At 41.1% G+C, this 15,243-nt stretch overlaps 2 protein-coding genes across 3 annotated transcripts in view; one reads left to right on the forward strand and one right to left on the reverse strand.

Moving 5' to 3' along the window:
* LOC138763282 (NUAK family SNF1-like kinase 1) overlaps positions 1-14,162 on the forward strand; it is a 32,094-nt gene extending 17,932 nt beyond the window's left edge. For both annotated transcript variants that reach the window (XM_069937156.1, XM_069937155.1), the window contains exons 4-7: positions 689-754; positions 9,363-9,482; positions 10,181-10,313; positions 12,565-14,162. In XM_069937156.1, coding sequence (XP_069793257.1) covers positions 689-754; positions 9,363-9,482; positions 10,181-10,313; positions 12,565-13,592 — 1,347 coding nt within the window. In that variant the 3' untranslated portion in view covers positions 13,593-14,162. The remainder of the gene's footprint in view (positions 1-688; positions 755-9,362; positions 9,483-10,180; positions 10,314-12,564) is intronic.
* LOC138763284 (interactor of HORMAD1 protein 1) overlaps positions 1-15,243 on the reverse strand; it is a 259,345-nt gene that overhangs the window by 152,126 nt on the left and 91,976 nt on the right. The gene's annotated exons all lie outside the window — the stretch shown is intronic.

Raw genomic sequence — 15,243 nt, forward strand, 5'->3', positions numbered from 1 at the left:
CTTTAAAAAATCATTTACTTGCGATGGAAAAAGTGTAATGAAAGTTTATCAAAGTGATTCATAATGTGGTGTGGACCTGTGGGATGAGAGGTTGGATTGACCAGACCTGCCTTCACTGGAGTTTAGGCAAATAAGGGAAGATCTCATCCAAATGTACAGTAGTTCTAGAATGAAGAGGTTGCAGATTCAAGATATGACACTTACAGCTCAGATGAGGAGACATGTCATCACTGAGGATGGGGAACTAATGGGATTCAATCCCACAGAAGACCGCAAAGATCAAGTTGCTAAAAGTATCTAAGTTGGAGATAGACAAATGTCTAAACAAATAAGGCGTTAAGGGGTGTGGGAAGAGAGCATGATAAGGGGGAAAGATAAAGGTAAAATATTTTCATATTGTTTGGCTGAGAATCTCAAGGGGCCTGAGTGGCCTATTGCTTCACTCCCAAAGCCTTAAATCAAACAACCACATCACTGAATAATATTTCCTATAACAGTATAACCATAATAACACACACACACACACACACACACACACACACACACACACACACACACACACACACACACACACACACACACACACACACACACACACACACACACACACACACACACACACACACACACACACACCACTCACCACTGAATTTCATTCATCCTGAAGCTTTTTTCTGTTTCCACCCAGAAAGGAATTGTGCACCGTGACTTGAAGCTAGAGAACATTCTCCTGGATGAGAACTTTAATGTGAAGGTTGGACTTTCTTTTTGCCACTGTTTTCCTGCTTCTGTTTTGTTGATGACAAACTATCAGGACAACATTGTACATGGATTAGATTGGATTGAGACTCCTCTGTATTCAATGTTCTCTGGTGCAGTATAAAGTTCAGTGATAACCTGTATCACATTGCACAGCTCTCATAATGAGGGAAAATTCATTCTCCTTTCAACCTCCAACTGGATCGACTTCTCTGGTTTCCATTAAGAACCCCCTTCCCCTTCTTCTTCCCTGTCTCCTTCCTTCTAGTTCCTTCTCCCCCTTTCCCACTGTCTCCTTTCACAGAGCCAAAATAAATTCTCACCTTTCCTCTTATCATATCCAATTAACACCTTTTGGCTGTTGGTCTAGACTTCTTCCCCTCCCATTCTTTCCCCTTTCTCTCTAGTCTTTAATTCAGTCACCTGTCTGCTTTTTTTCTTGTACCTTGAGAAAGAACTCAGGCCCGAAATGTCAGTAATATATCTTTACCTCCAATGGATGCTGTGAGTGAGACCGTCCAAGCCCCTCTCACATTTCTGTGTGTTTTTACTGCAATCATAGTGTCTGCAGTCTTTCGAGTTTCACTTCATTTTTGTAGCTTGTCTAATCCTGAAGTCAAGTTGCAGAACTCAATGGCTAATATTGGGAAAGAGCAAAAGAGAGATGGATTCATCTCGTTTTGTTCAAAGCAATTTGAAATGCTCAGTATTTAAATTGAGTCTTTTGATCAGTGATCCTAGCAAATTAAATGTTAACTGTCTGGACTGAACTAAATCAGTGAATTATCACAACTTGTCAAGCAAATAATTAAAAATGCTAGCGTGTGATTAAGTTTTATGCTGCCTTTCCCCGTGAGATTCAACACTAATCATGGTGAAAGCAATGCAACCAGGAGAGCCAGAAGGGTCAACACAAAATTAAACGTGTCTTAAATGAAAAAACAATATTTTCATGCCACAAAAATAATCTCTTCCTGTAATACAGTTGCAAAGACATACAAATTGTCTGGCTTCTGAAAAGACATGTTAATACAGCAATTAATAATTTAGTTTCAAGTGGCCATCTTTGGAAAACTCTGCCAAATTCATGCACAATGTTTTGGACCTTGCACTGTGTATGTGGATAAGTTTTTATATCAGCAAATACAAAAGGGGACTAAGAAGTTGAAGGTCATGGGGCAGGGAGGCTTCTGAAGTGCAGGTGGTTGGGGTAATCTATCAGGTTGGAGGTGAGAGATTAGACCCTTGAGGGAGGGGGAATAAACCGTGAGATGCTGGGAGTAAGGTTGGAGCTCTTAATAGTATTGAGGGAAACTAGGCCAGATCTAGCTAAGGGTGATTGGTAAAAGCCAAGCCCAGCATGATGGATGTATATTTTATCAAAAATATAGTTAGTAAATTTGAAAACTTATGATGCAGTTTATTCATAGATTTTTTCACAGTATAAGTCAGTGCACCTCATTTTTAGGCATGATCTATGTTATAGGAGTACAATAAATTCCCCATTATCCAGAAATCAAGCAACTGGCACCTCAAGCAACCAGCAAAAGAATCGCGGAAAATATATAGGTAAAATAAATTGGTAGGGCTGCATGGTTAGCGTAACAGTTAGCGCAATGCTGCTACTGCACCAGTGATCAAGACAGAGGCTCGAATCCCACACCCTCTGCAAGGAGTTGGTACATTCTCCTCATGTCTGCATGGAGTTTCCCTGGGGGCTCAGGTTTCCTCCCACTGTTCAAAACCTACCAGAGGATGTAGGTTAATTGGGTAGCAATGGCTAGTGGGCCGAAAGGGCTTCTTACTGTGCTGTGTGTCTGAATTTAATTTAAATTTTAGAAAAATATGAAAGTTTAAAATGGACTCCCCCTAGCAGTTAGTTTGCCAATCAGGCAACACACTATCTCAAGCAAATACACTTATCAATCCCCAGAAGTGCCAGGTACCAGGGTTTTAACTGTATAACAGTTTTACTTCTCAATAATTCACATCCCCAAGCAGCCCATTCCTACTGTAATGGGGGTCGATGGGGGGTCCAGTGTGTCTTAAAAAGTGGTAATTCTCCATAGAATCTTTGTTGAAGCTGCATCTCATCACGTAGTTGGACCTTGGAATGTGCCTGTTTGCAACATTTGGTCATGGAAAGCTCCTTACGCTGGAGACAAGCACACTAAATTGCTTCTTTCATTGAGTTAATTGTCATCTGGCAGCAGTTAATGTGTGTCTCAGATTGTGCCCTTGGGAGCATCCTGTGGATCACAAAATCTGTTTTACAGTTGTATGGGATGATCCTTGATGAAGACCACTGCATTCCTTTACAAGCTGCTGGACAAACTCAGCTTCCAGCAGATGGATGAAACTTGTATTCACAGCCACCAACAGGCCAGCATGTGATGACGGAGCTGATAGGGAGAACCCACCTTACCACCAGCCAAGCAATGTCTTGTGACTTGTTCAAATATTTTTGTGATGAGGTATTTTGCCAAGTGACTCTGGCAATATGCTCAGGGAACTATCCGACAAGAGCCACAACTTCTTTTCCAATAGGTCACACATGTCAAACTCTGGCCCGCGATATAATTATATTTGGCCCGCAAGATCATTTCAAAAATGTATTAGAGGTGGCCCGCTGGCCGCCGCGCCAGTATAGCGCATGCACAGTAATACAACAAATGCATTGGCATCAGCCCGCTAATCGCCCCCACCTCCTCTGTTTACGTTGCAGGGTCTCACCGTGGACTCTGGTTTTGGGGCCTGGCCGGTGTCAGGGGAAGCCAAGGCCGCTTCCCAGCGCCCGGAACCGGAGGCCTCGGGCTTGACCTCGCCAGGACCGTTGCCCACTCCCCCTCCCTGCCGTAGGCCGACCTGCGACTCACAGTGACGGGGCCGCTGATCCCCCGAGATGCCGCCCTGCAGCGAGAGCCGATGCCCCCGCACTGTCGTGTCCCCCCACCCGCCCCCCCACCGCAGCGCAGCCTGGCCAGTGTCAGGGGAAGCCAAGGCCGCTTCCCAGCGCCTGGAACTGGAGGCCTCGGGCCTGACCTCACCAGGACCGTTGCCCACTCCCCCTCCCTGCCGCAGGCCGACCCGCGACTCATGGTGACGGGGCCGCTGATCCCCCGAGATGCTGCCCTGCAGCAAGAGCCGATGCCCCCGCACTGTCGTGTCCCCCCGCCCGCCCCCCCACCGCAGCACGGCCTGGCTGGTGTCGGGGGAAGCCAAGGCCACTTCCCAGTGCCCGGAACCGGAGGCCTCGGGCTTGACCTCGCCAGGACCGTTACCCACTCCCCCTCCCTGCCGCAGGCCGACCCGCGACTCATGGTGACGGGGCCGCTGATCCCCCGAGATACCGCCCTGCAGCGAGAGCCGATGCCCCCGCACTGTCGTGTCCCCCCGCCCGCCCCCCCACCGCAGCGCGGCCTGGCCAGTGTCAGGGGAAGCCAAGGCCGCTTCCCAGCGCCTGGAACTGGAGGCCTCGGGCCTGACCTCACCAGGACCGTTGCCCACTCCCCCTCCCTGCCGCAGGCCGACCCGCGACTCATGGTGACGGGGCCGCTGATCCCCCGAGATGCCGCCCTGCAGCAAGAGCCGATGCCCCCGCACTGTCGTGTCCCCCCGCCCGCCCCCCCCCACCGCAGCACGACCTGGCTGGTGTCGGGGGAAGCCAAGGCCGCTTCCCAGCGCCCGGAACTGGAGGCCTCGGGCCTGACCTCGCCAGGATCGTTGCCCACTCCCCCTCCCTGCCGCAGGCTGACCCGCGACTCACGGTGACGGGGCCGCTGATCCCCCGAGATGCCGCCCTGCAGCGAGAGCCGATGCCCCCGCACTGTCGTTGTCCAACCCGATTGCCCGCAAACCCCGCCCTCCCGCACACAGGCCTGAGTAAGTATTATGAACTCTAATCTCAGGATAAAACAATCTTCCAATAGTTTCATGTCAGAGTGATAAATATATTCCTGGTTAAAAGTGGTCCTGCACCTGGATACAAGCTCATTAGGCATAAAACTTGAAAAGTGTGTAAATCGAAGTATATCTGTACCAATTGAAAAAGGGCATGGCAAATAACCCTGCTAGAGTTCATGCCCACAATCAGTCACCCATTTGATTGTTTCAGGAATCATGTTATTCTCCCACATTCTCAATAGCCCTCAGATTTTACTATTCGACAGCACACTAACAAGATTTGACAAATCCTCTATAGAGAAATATTATTTATTGAATATTTTATTTTTCATTTGTTAATGCTTCTGGAAAGAGTTTATCCAAAAATATTATTAAACATTAATTTTAATAAGAAAAAGTTTAACATTACATATGTTGAAAGAAGAGAAAACATGCAGATGTTGTTGAAAATTTTCAATAAATATTTAGTTCGGCCCTCGACTTAGTCCAAGTTTTTAATTTTGGCCCTCCGTGAATTTGAGTTTGACACCCCTGCAATAGGTCATGCAGGACCTTCAATGCAGTTTATTGCCTGATACTTGGTCAAAACATTTCTTCTACACAAACTGACCAGACTCGTGCTTCACTGTACAGGAATAGAACTTTAACTGTCGAGTTATGTGAGGTGCATACAAGGATAGTCGTCAGGATAATGACCATCTTGGGTACAATTTAACTCTGTGTACATAATCTATTTTTGACCTCCAATTAAATTGAAAATAGTGTGGGATACATAGCAGTGGCACATCTTCAAATATTGAATTCAGTTTGTATTTAGAGATGTAGCATGATAACAGGCCCTTATGGCCCATGAGCCCACGCCGCCCAAATGCCCTCATGTGAACAATTAACCTACTAACCCTATTTGACTTTGGAACCAGGGAAGAAACTGGAGCACCAAGAGGAAATCAGTGCAAACATGGAAAGAACGTACAAACTCCTTACAGGGCAACAGTGGATTCGAACCCAGGTTGCTAGCAGTGTAATAGTATTGAGCTAACCACTAGGCAACCATGCTTCCCATTAACTCTGAAATGTCTTAAGCAATAAAGAATGAAGTGAATTTTGACTCTGAGACACAAGACTGTAGATGATGTTACCTGACGCACAAAACAAACTGCTGGAAGCAGTTGGGGGGCAAGATTAGCATAGCGATTAGCGCAACGCTGTTACAGCACAACAACTGAATCCAACACTGCCTAGAAGGAGTTTGTAAGTTCTCCCCATGTCTGCGTGGGCTTTCTCCGGGCACTCCAGTTTCCTCCCACCCTTTCAAAATCTACTGGGGTTAATTGAGTTTACTTCGACGGTACCGGTTCTTGGGCTGAAGGGCCTGTTACCATACTATATGTCTGTATGTATGGAGGGATCTCAATGGGGTGAGGCAACATTTCTGGAGGCTGAGGGATGCTCATTGTTTCAGGTCAAGATCCTGCATCTTGGCTTCTTTCATTGCTGTGTTAATCTTAGTTAACAAATAGTTTTTTGGAAGATCAAAAGTAAAAAACAATTATTGGAAAATATAAATACATGGCAAAGTTTGCACAGTAAATAATTTTATTTAAAATAGAAGGATTCTGAATGTTTAGCATATCTCTGTATAACTGGATTTGGAAAATGATTCAATTTAAATGCGACTAATCTCTAACTTCCTTTAATGAATTTGGCTGTTTGAATCATGGGCAAAAGAAGGTTATCTTACACACTGCACAAAGTAATTCAAAAATAGCTACAATCCCTTATTTGGGAAGTACTCTTGGACTAAAATAAGCAAGTGGAATTTAAAGAATACCAATGAAGGAAGTATTCTTTCTTATTATAATTCACAATGTGCTCCTCACCGTTAACAATTCCTCATACTTCACTTGCACAACATTCTTACTCACTTAAGCACATTTGGATATCCGTCCATACATACGAGAGATAAGTAAGTCTGTTTTATTAATTGGCTCTAATATTTCATGACATTTTGAATGTTTCTTAGATGTTAAGCAACGACTATCTCAGTAAGTAAATAATTTGCACTGTGATATATAAATAAGGGACCCACTCATGTAAAATAAAATATAGAAAGGTAAGGATTTTGCAGTTAATGAATGCAATATTGGCAGCCATCATTCTGCCACAGACAGTTTTTACTTGTGTCTGCATAATCATAGCTAACGTCAAATTCCAGTAGATAGGATCAGTGATATACTATATTGTGCTCTGTATATCAGTGATATACTATATTGTGCTCTGTATATCAGTGATATACTATATTGTGCTCTGTATATCAGTGATATACTCCTCTATATTGTGCTCTGTATATCAGTGATATACTCCTCTATATTGTGCTCTGTTAAAATCTTCACATGGAAATCCTTTTGCAGTCACTGTATTAACAGCTTTATTTTTTTTTGCTCTCCATTCTGTCTTGACCGCTAATTCCTCATGAAATGTGTAATTGAGGCAAATTGCACCATGTTTGCTGTTGAATTCAGCTCTGGTTCAAAAAAACAATGTTATTCATGGATTACATTTTCTGTAAATAATTTCAAAACACCACTGTTTTTTAAATTTTTTTTTTCCAATTTATGGTATTTCAGGTTCAAACAATTGCATGTGTACAGAACTTCTCCAGTTACTGTTAAACCATCCCACAAAACTTCCTCCCTGTCTCCTTTACCATCTCTCTCCCTTCCCATTTACGCTGTGACTCCTTTCATGGAGCCACAATCAATTCTCACCATTCGTCTTATCATATCCAATTAACACGTATTGTATGTTGGTCTGGACTCCTCTCCCTCCCCAGATTTTAATTCAGACACTTGTATTCTAACTATGAGGAAGGGCTCAGGGCCAAAAAGTCAGTAAGACAGGACAAGTCTGATTACCTGAAATGGTTGGGACTGGGCCTATGTCGCATAAATGGTTTTTTTTTGGTTAACTGGTCATTTTATTAAAAACACCCTAGTAGCAATAGCAAATCACTTGTATCAATGTTTAACAACAAACAAGAAGGGAAGGCTTTTTAAGCATTAAAATGTTTAATTCTCACCATAAAAATGCTGGCCACTGCCGATCACTGACACCTCCCCACCAAGGCCCTGCTCCTGCCCGGGAGCCCGAGGTGTCCGCTCCTGCCCAGGAGCCTGAGATGCCCACCTGCCTGGGAGCCCAAGCTCCCTGCTCGTGCCTGGGAGCCTGAGGGCCCCACTTCTGCCCAGAAGCCCGAGGTCCCCGGTCCTGCCCGGGAGGCCGCACTCCCTGATGACACCGGGACAAGGGATTCTTCCGACCGCTTATGGCTGGGAGACAGTGGCACTCAGTTTGAGAGGGAGAGTTGGAGAAAAAGAAGTCAATTAGGAAAGGCGAAGAAGAAATGGAGAGAGAGAGATGGGAGGGAGTAACCTGAAACAAGGAGAATCGTCATTCTAATTTCATGTCAGATGAATTTTTTTTCCAACCTGTGAGGTCAATTCTGCACCAAAAGAATTTTGGATAAATGAGGATTTCTGATTTGATTTGGATATCTCGAAGAATACAATTTTGGATAATCAGAGTTGTACTGCACATCCTTACCTCCTAAGGACACTGCAAGACTGGCTGAGTTCCTCCAGCATTTCTGTGTTTAAGTTAAAAGTAGGAGCAGGAAAAGTCCACCCGGTTTCCTCTGTCATTCAATATGATAATGGGTGATCTATGCTGGCCCCATCTTCTCTTCTGTACCAGTTCCTCATAATCCTCAATCATTCAAGCTTTCATATATTTATCTACCTCCATCTTGCATATATCTAATAGTCAGCCACTGATTTCCAGAGATTCACTACCCCTGAGAGAAGAAATGGGATCAGGAAACCTTTAATTTGAGGTACAAAGCCCAAAAAGCTGAGCCTTATCGAGGGCTCAGTAGTGGAGAGGGTCAAGAACTTCAAATTCCTGGGTATCAACATCTCCGAGGATCTGTCCTGGAACCTCCACGTTGATGCAATCACAAAGAAAGCTTGCCAGCGGCTATACTTTGTGAGGTGTCTGAGGAGATTTGTTATGTCACTGAAAACTCTCAAAAACTTCTACAGACATACCGTGGAGAGCATTCTGGCTGGTTGCATCACTGCCAACTCACAGGTCAAGAATATACACTACAGAGGGTTGTTAACTCGGCCTGCGACATCACAGGTACCAGACTTCACTCCATCTACATGAGGTGTGCCTTAAAAAAGATCCCAACCACCTAGGCCATGCCCTCTTCACTCTGCTACTATTGGAAAAATGGTACAGGAGCCTAAAGACAAGCACTCAATGGCACAAGGCCAGCTTCTTCCCCACTGCCATCAGATTCCTGAATAATCAATAAACCATAGACACTGCCTTACTTTTCATGCAGTACTATTTTTATATATTTTTTTATTTATAGTAATGTTGTGGGATAATATTAATGTTTATCCTATGATGCTAAAGTGCCATTTGATGAAGTAGACAAAACTCCAAATTTCATGACTTGTTCATGACAATAAATTCTGATTCTGAAAAATTTGACCAAGTATGGAATGTTTCAGTTGCCCAGTCAATGGGAGATTAAATAATCCCACCACTGTGAATTCTTGTGAATGAACATCTGAATTTAAAAAGGACATCAATAATCTTATTTCTTCATTATTTTATGTATACATGTTCAGCTCGCTGACTTTGGCTTGTCGAATTTATATCATAAGGATCGCCTATTGGAAACCTACTGTGGAAGCCCCCTTTACGCTTCACCAGAAATAGTGAATGGGTTTCCATATCATGGACCTGAGGTAAGTGAGAGGAATGGACTATATAAATGAAAGGTATCTAATTAGCATTTTTTCTTCAAAGCCTAAAGTTCCTGATTCACATCATCAAGGTGAATAATGAATACAAGGTAATGGCACTGATCACAAAATGTGGTCCAAGAAATAGTGGAAATATTGCCAACATTTTGCACCTTGCGCTATTTCAGTTTAGAATTATTCAGCTCACGTATATTATAGACTTGTAAAAAAAAAAAAATTGCTATTGCTTGGTCAGTGCCACCTGATGTTCTATTCTGAATTCAGTTGTTTGCAAACTCAATTAATAAAATAGACATCCACACATTTCAGGGAATTTCAACTTGTGAAAATGTATTGTTTACATCTCTGATCCAGCTGCATTTGCCAAGATCAGAACTTATTTAAATATTCTGGTTGCACTGAGATTGTCCACCATTTAGAAAAGGCACCAGTCACAGAAGAAGTGGAGAAGGCACCAATGACTCCATATCATGTCCTGTTCAATAACTATGTGCTTCAAAAAATAAGGGAAACTGATTGTTTAAACTTTCACATTTATTTCATTTTATAACAAGAACATTACTTTCGTTTAGCTAACACAAGTATGTCAGCAATTTCCTAATTTGGAACGCACATGCAAATTAAGACAATGTATTTTTGTATTATTGGGATTAAGTATCACATGTTTTGCTCTGTTTTAGGTTGATTGCTGGGCCTTGGGAGTTCTGTTGTATACGCTGGTGTATGGAACAATGCCATTTGATAGTCAGAATTACAAAACCTTAACACAGCAGATCAGCCTTGGAGAATACAAGAAACCTTCTCAGAATTCTGGTATGTAATTATAAATTTTAGTAAATGATCTCACAATGCAAATACAGATGTGTCCACTCATAAAGATGGCACTATCAACATTTTTCTCAACCTGTGAGACCGGGATGTTATTGACAAAGTCGGCATTCAATGTTGTTAGGTCTGCTTTGTTCATGAATGAGTGAGACAAACACCAGACTGAGTCGAAATCAGGGTTCTTTGTTCTTTATTACCGGATTGTAACACTTGCAACTAACCATGTTAGTCGGAGAATGCATTCTGCCGTTATCAGCAAAATGGTGATTTTTTATACCCTTGGATACGTGCTTAGAACATCATCATATCATTACTTGTCCAATGACTAAAACTGTTGCTATCCTTTCCCTGCTAGCTTCCTGCCTCTCAATCCATCAATGTCTCTCTTATCTTGTAAGTACAAGGATGCATTCACATCTTGTTACAGCCCTGCCCAGGGTAACTCCTTACACATTCCCATCTCATGATGTTTTACCTTACAATGTCCAATCCTAATTGTGTCATAATTATGATCACCTTGTACCACTGCAGTGCTTCTGCTGAATATACTTGAACAGCATTGGTTGATAAAAATATTCCCAGATTTAGATCCCGAGATAATAATGGTCTAGAGATATAGTTTGAGGTTAGAGGGGTATGTGATGGAGAGGAATCCAAATGATGGTTTTTCCATGTGTATGCTGCCCTCATCCTTCTTAAAAGTGGAGGTCGAGTTTGGGAAGTGCTGTTAAAGAAAAGTTGCAGTGCATTTTGCATATTATTCATACTAGAGCCACAGTGTGCAGGTATAGAGGGAGTAAATATTCAGAGTAGTGGACAGAATATATTGAGCTTTTTGAGCATTGTTGAAGCTGTATGCTTTCAGGCAACTGATTAGAATTATAACAGTGGTTCCCAACCTTTTGCCCCCCCCCCCCCCATACCACCTTAAGTAATCTCTTACTAACCACTGAGCACCTATGGCATTGATTTGCCTCCTGAAAAAAAATTGGGATGAATGAAGGACAACTTCAAGCTGAACGCAAACATAATTTCAGATATGCTGTATCACGAAGGAAGTTGGAGAAACATTAAATTATCTTTTATTTAATTTAGTATTAAGTGTATACTCACCACAAATTGTATCAGAATGTTTTGCAGCTGTTGCATGATTGACTTTTTTTGCTGTATTTAATCTTCCTTAAGACAATAAATGCTATTGTTAAGTACACTCATTATGTTACTGCCTGTAGAACATGCGCATCAACATGCGTTCAATCTACGTCAATAGAAACCACAGCATCTGTTTGTGAACTGCTTTTCTAGCCTGTCTGCATCTATCCTAAGCATGCCCAGTCCTTTGAGAACATTTTCATAGCACCACCACTGAGTGCATGCTCAGGCATGCATGGACCGACCAAAACAGTTTGCTTTGTGAATTAGACTTAAAATATGATAGGAAATCACAAAAATAAGTTATATCTAAAAAATAGGAAGGGATGGGAAATTTTAATGTGATGTTCGTGATCAGCAGACCAAAATCCATAAAATGCACCCAAAAGAGTTCAAGAAGCAAAATCTTCATTGTCCAGTATAATTTCATTATGGTTGAAAAACACCATGGATTTTTAACTTTGGTTTGAATTAGCAGTTGTGATCTTGGTTTAAAATTTTTTTTCTGAACTTAGCACCCCAGGCTGATTGCTCAAGGCTTGGATTGAAGCTTGAACTCGTAACCCTCTGACGTGGAAGTAGATACTGATCCAAGTTGAAATTTAATTATTTCATAGCAGCCAAATATAAAAAGCCCTGGAGATCAGTTGTTTTAATTACTGCAGCAGAATTTATTATGCTATTTTTTACCATGCTGCCAAATTTACTAATGGAACAGAGTTATGTGCAAATTGATTTAATTGGTTTTTGTATAGATTCTTCTCTGTGATTAATAAATTTTACAGGAGGTGACAATTGGATGGAGAAATAAATCAATAGGAAGGGAAAGATTTAAAGCAAGATAAGGAAACTTCAATAAATTTCCATTGTGTTTCCCTTCCCTTAAAACATATGTCTGCAGTACATTCTCTCAAGTGACTAAAGTAAGATTTCTTGATTGGATAATGGATTGATAGGAAAAATGGTGATAAATTTTGATATTTTTATAGAACAATACCTGAAATTTAAAAAAAATATTTTATATATATAAGTATAAGAAAGTCCTTTACTGGATGATTATATGTCGGCATATTTTCATCAATAGGTGCTCACAGCCTAATTGATTGGATGTTGTCAGTGAATCCAGGGAAACGTGCAACAATTGAAGATATTGCAAGCCATTGTTGGGTCAACTGGGGTTATGATGCTCCAATTTGTGACTGTGTTTCAGTAAATGAATGTCACTCACCCCTAATGGTGTGTTACATTGACTGGCAAAACAGAGCTGCATACTCAAATCAAGGGAAGAAGAAAACTGAGGCTATCCAAGGGGTGGAAAAATCTGTGCTTATATCACCCAAGGCAAAAATTAGGCAAGAGGCTTGTTTAAAGAAGTCAAAAAAAGAAAATGATATCACACATCCACAATATAATTCAGAATTGCAAAAAACTTCCAAAGATACAAAGAAAAAGCCGAAGGGAATTTTAAAAACTAGGACCAGCTTTGATAGTGACCTTTCAACTACAGACACAGATATAAAATCTCAATTGATTGAAACCAAAACAACTGTTGAAGAACCTGCAAACACCTTTTACAAAGTATACACTGTGCCAACTGAAATCTATAGTAGTATGCCAGTAAAGGGGATCCTAAAGAAGTCAAACCAAAGAGAATCTGGCTATTCTTCTTCTCCAGAACGAGGTGAATCTATGGACAAGGATGGATCTGTCATTCTTTTAAAATCAAGTCAAAAACAGTCAGGAGTGTTCACCTCAGGAGATGTTGTATATAGGAAAAAGGGAATTCTAAAACGAAATGGAAAGTTTTCCATCAGTCTAGATCTGCCTGATGATCGTTCATCACTCAAACTTTCTGATTCTTTGAAGGACCTCATCTTAGCAAGTGAGAAACAAAGCACGGGTCGTCCCTCCAGTATAATTAGTGATGACTCATTACTTTCCAGTGATTCATTTGATCTCTTAGATTCCACAGCAGAAGTCAAAAGAAGGTTATTTTCACAAAATAAACATGGCAGTATTCACAGTTTAGTTTCAGAAGATGACTTTTTGGAGCTGGACAAGACAGTGGAATCACAAAATGCTCAGAATGTTAACATGAAACAAAATCCATAATGGAGCATGAATTTGCTTTTAATGACAAGGAACCTGCAAACATTTTAAGGAAAAATGAAAAACTTAGGGATACACTTCTGCATAAATTATACTCTTAAAATTATTTTATCTGAACCAACTTGAAGAATTCTATATTCATTCGACTTACCATGAGCAATGTGTATAAACAAAATAAATTATTGTCATTTTTATTTTATATAGCATGAGGGGATGCACTAGTAAAAATATGCACGTATTAATGCAGGGTTGATATGGTAAATAGCTTGGTATTTTATTTAAATGCATGTTTTGGTGAGATAAGAGTCAACTTGCCTAATGATTACAATGAAGGGAAGGAAGGGATTTTTAATTAGTTTTGAGAATCATCCAGAATCAGTTATTTACCAAAACCATTGCAAACATACTGCATATATAATGTAATTGCCCTGTTATATTATTTAAATTTGATTCTTTGTTTCTGATGACATGACTGTATCGGTGTTAAAGTTGGAGATTTGTTCATACAAGTGATCAGATTGAGAATTTTGTTATGGATACCTTCACATAAAACATAACCATGTTTTAACAGTAGTCCTTCAAAATGGAGTTATTATCTTTTCATTGTACCCGGATACGTTATAACAAAGGTTCATGGAGCTGGATTCTGGTAATTGGCAAGATCAAAAACCAGAAGTAGATATTTCTGTTCTGAATTTCATTGAAAATTTTCAGAGTCAACTTAAGAATGACTTGCACAATATAATAACCAAGAGAGCAAGAGATAGCATAGATTTGTAAAGGTAAAATATTATTCCAAACTTTTGATTTTTTTCCAAGTACATGAAGGAAGAGGCATGGTAATGCGGAATCCTACACAGCAAGTTATAAGTTGCTATCAAAACATTGCTGATTAAATGCAAAGAAATAAAGCCTGAGAATATAATTTGAGAATAGATGTTCGAAGGAGAAACATTCTCCAAGATCTTGGATTACCAAGATATGTAGGAGTGGGCATGGCAAGAAGCAGGTGTCCCAATAGGGATAAATGTTGGGTCACCTGTTTCTCACTATTACAAACTCACAGAGAAATGGGGAAATTTTCAAATCATGTTCAAATAGATGATATAATGTAATTTAGTTCCAGAGTTAATTACAAAATGGACTGACAAAATTAGTGTGTGGATGGACAAATGGCAAAATTATCATTGCATGACACATTTGGAGAAAAAGTGGCCATGTTAGGCATGGATGTTTGCTGAAATAGTTGCTAGGTTTACAAAAAACCTAGGAGTTTCAGTAGACCTGACAATAAACAGAACCAATTACTGTCAAACAGTGGTTTTCAAACTTCTTCTTTACACTCACATCATCTTTGCTTCGTGGACGAAGATTTAGAAAGGATCGTAGACGTGGGCTTGTCCTTTCAGCCTGCTCAAATGGATATTTTAGGTGGACTGCAGTGTGCACAGTACTGGCCCCACCCTTTACACCCAGGTTTATCTGCCATAGCCCAGCACGCTGGGATGGTGACAGCCAGATCCTTGGGTTGTAGGTGTTACATTGGAGTGTCCTCCTAGATGATGGCCTGATGAGGCTAATGAGCCCCACCTGCCTGGGTTTGAAATCAAGAGTTTTCCTTCTCTTAGGTTGGCTGCCAACCAAGGCTAATGAG

This window comes from Narcine bancroftii, chromosome 5, assembly GCF_036971445.1.
Source record: "Narcine bancroftii isolate sNarBan1 chromosome 5, sNarBan1.hap1, whole genome shotgun sequence".
NCBI classification, from domain to species: domain Eukaryota; kingdom Metazoa; phylum Chordata; class Chondrichthyes; order Torpediniformes; family Narcinidae; genus Narcine; species Narcine bancroftii.